Source organism: Equus caballus, chromosome 12 (genome assembly GCF_041296265.1).
Source record: "Equus caballus isolate H_3958 breed thoroughbred chromosome 12, TB-T2T, whole genome shotgun sequence".
Classification (NCBI taxonomy): Eukaryota; Metazoa; Chordata; class Mammalia; order Perissodactyla; family Equidae; genus Equus; species Equus caballus.
In genome coordinates this window covers 16,833,649-16,836,760 of record NC_091695.1, presented here as the reverse complement: position 1 = coordinate 16,836,760, position 3,112 = coordinate 16,833,649, and the positions used below count along the sequence as shown (strand labels likewise).

General features: G+C 34.7%; 1 protein-coding gene across 1 annotated transcript; it reads left to right on the top strand.

Annotated features, from left to right (window-relative positions):
* Window positions 1-865: 865 nt before the first annotated feature.
* OR4A2F (olfactory receptor family 4 subfamily A member 2F) lies at window positions 866-1,783 on the top strand. Its single transcript, NM_001391729.1, is given in 1 exon segment — window positions 866-1,783. A coding segment is annotated over 1 exon segment (918 nt).
* The last annotated feature ends 1,329 nt before the right edge of the window (window positions 1,784-3,112 follow it).

Below are 3,112 nucleotides of genomic sequence, written 5' to 3'. Positions count from 1 at the left end.
ATGGGCAGATATTTCTAAATCTCATGATAGTTTCAACTGATATGTTCTCTAAATGTCGTTTGTTAATCTGTCAAAATTAGAGGATGATGTAGCATGTTACTTCAATTCCTGTTTTTCTGTTCACAGGTGAGCTTCAGCATTTATCATATATTTGTTGACCATTTGTATGTACTCTTCATTCAATGTCTTGTTTATATGATTTGCCCACCTTGCAGTTGGTTTGTTTTTCTTTTGTTTGTTAATTGCTTAGAACTCTTTGTCTGTGTTGATGTTAACTCTATATATGCCCTCTAAAATGTAAATTTTTTCCGCAAACTACTTTTGTCTATTGATATTATGGTATCTTTTCTTAAATCCTTAAAATTTTTTGAAATCTTCAAATATGTCTATTTGGGATTTCAATTATTAGTTAAGAAGATTCTTCTAAGCTTAGAATGTAGAAAGACAGCTCCTTTATTAACTGGATGATAAATGTAAGTTAAATCTTGCTTTAGTTTTTAATTAAACCTTTAATTTATTTTTATTTTATTTTTCTGTAAGATATTAGACATATGTACAATTTTATTAACTTCCAGATGGAAAGCTAGTTGTGGCAACCCATTTATATAATAATGTATCTTTTCCCCACGTAAGTCTCTAATTACTTGTCTCTCCATTAGTCTGCAAGATTACTGAGGTTAGGGACTATTTTTTAAGCAGCCTTGTATTCTTATAATCTCTGAATGTACTGGAACATGATAAGTCATAATGCCTATTTGTTGAGTGAATAAACAAATCACCTTAAGATTTTAGGAAGCCACTAGTAATAATCCCATTTACAGGTAGGTTTGTTCTGAACTCTGAAATAAGATGTAGAGAAGAACCTATGGAACAAAGGAGCAATGTGACTGAGTTTGTCCTCTTGGGGCTCATTCAGAGCCCCCAGGGTCAGAAAATATTATTTGTAGTGTTCTTGCTCCTCCATATTGTGACAATGGTGGGCAACCTACTTGTTGTCCTGACTGTGGTGGTCAGCCCAACCCTAGATGCCCCTATGTACTTCTTTCTTGGCTACTTATCATTTATGGATACTGTTTATTCTACTACAGTCATCCCAAATATGATTATAGACTTACTCTATGAGAAGAAAACTATTTCCTTCCAAGCTTGCATGAGCCCGCTTTTTATATGGCACTTATCTGGTGGTGCTGAGATTTTACTCCTGGTGGTCATGGCCTATGACCGCTATGTGGGCATCTGCAAACCCTTGCATTATTTGACAATCATGAATCAACGGATGCGTGTTCTGCTGCTTCTGTTGGCCTGGGCTGGAGCTTTTTTGCATGCTATAGTTAAACTTCTCTTGGTTTATAACCTGCCCTTCTGTGGCCCCAAGGTCATCGACCACTTCATCTGTGACATGTACCCATTATTAAAACTTGCCTGCACTGACACCTACATTGTTGGTCTCACTGTGGTTGCCAATGATGGGGCAATCTGTGTGGTCACTTTTATGCTCATACTCATATCCTATGGGGTCATTCTGCACTCCCTGAAGAATCTTACTCAGGAAGGGAGGTGCAAAGCCTTATCCACCTGTGGCTCCCACATCACTGTGGTGGTCCTCTTCTTTGTTCCCTGTATTTTTGTGTATGTGAGACCTCCTTCTACCTCACCCATTGATAAATGCTTGACTGTGTTTTATGCTATCATCACCCCTATGTTGAACCCCTTAATCTACACTCTGAGAAATGCAGAGATGAAAAATGCCATGAAAAAGATCTGGACAAGAAAAAGAAAATGAGCCAGCAGAGAAATGTACTACATCTTTTCAATGAAGAATTGCTCCTTCCAGGAAAGTCATGTGTGATTATTTAACTGTAGTAAATTTCTCCTCATATTTAATAACTTGGGCATGATGATAAACATGTATTACCTAAATATAGCCCATGATCAAGATACATTTTTTTAAGATTTTCATAATTTATTAGGAAAATGTATTTCAGTTTTAGTTTGTAAAATGTCTCTGCTGAGACTATAGCTTTATGTTTGATGTTATGAGTTATGCTACAGTTCATGATGTAAATTAATTAGTCAATAGAAGATTTTCTCTTGTTTCTCTTTTAAATAATGTAACCTTTTTCAGAATTAATAGTGCTCATTACAAATTTCATAAATATAAAATAAAATATATAACAAAAACCTTGTCTCACTCCTCTCCACACAGACAGCTCATATTAATATTTAAAATATATCTTATGTTTGTATCTATGAGATACTTTAAATATGTAATTTTGTTCATAGTTCTTAGTACAGTAAGGTTGAAGAGGAATGATGCTTGGGAGTTCTAATATTAATCATAAGGAGGCTAAGTATATAAAAACATTTGAACGAACAAGATAGAGATGCAGAAAAATAAATCTTGTGTATTGTTCTGATCGGGAAATCATAGTGTATCCTCAAGTGGAACGACTTTGTTTGGTGTTAAATTTTAAATTTTCGTAAAGATAATCCATTAATCTTCCCAGATAGTTTATAATATCTGATCACACCTCTGCTATTTTTCAATATCCCCATCTCCTTGTTTTGCTTATAGCGTTCCACAGCCTTCTATGGTGACCCAGGCCCTACCTTTCATATGTAAAGTTAGCATAACCTATAATCCATGAGCTTCAAATATGCAATACAGAACTCTACACCAGATATTTCAGGTGATATTATTAAAAAAGATGCTGACAATATATGCTATTCTTTCTTCTCTTATTAATGGAATGTAGATTATTAGGTAATATAGAAGCCAGAATATATTGGTTTACTTGACAGAGACCTCAATCATAAAATCTTCTCTCTCTCTCTGAATGAGGCTTTAAAGAAAATATTATCATGGACATGGCAAAAAGATGGCTGTCTGTGAACTAGAAAGTGGGTCCTCACTAGACATGGGATCAGCCAGCACCTTGATCTTGGACTTCCGAGCCTCCAGAACTGTGAAAAATAAATGTTTGTTGTTTAAGCCACCCAGTCTATGGTATTCTGAAATAGCAACCCAAATGAACTACGACAGACATTTAGTTAATTTTCAAATTTGTATTGTTGTTTCAATTGATGAGATTAAAATCTTTATTAATTGCCT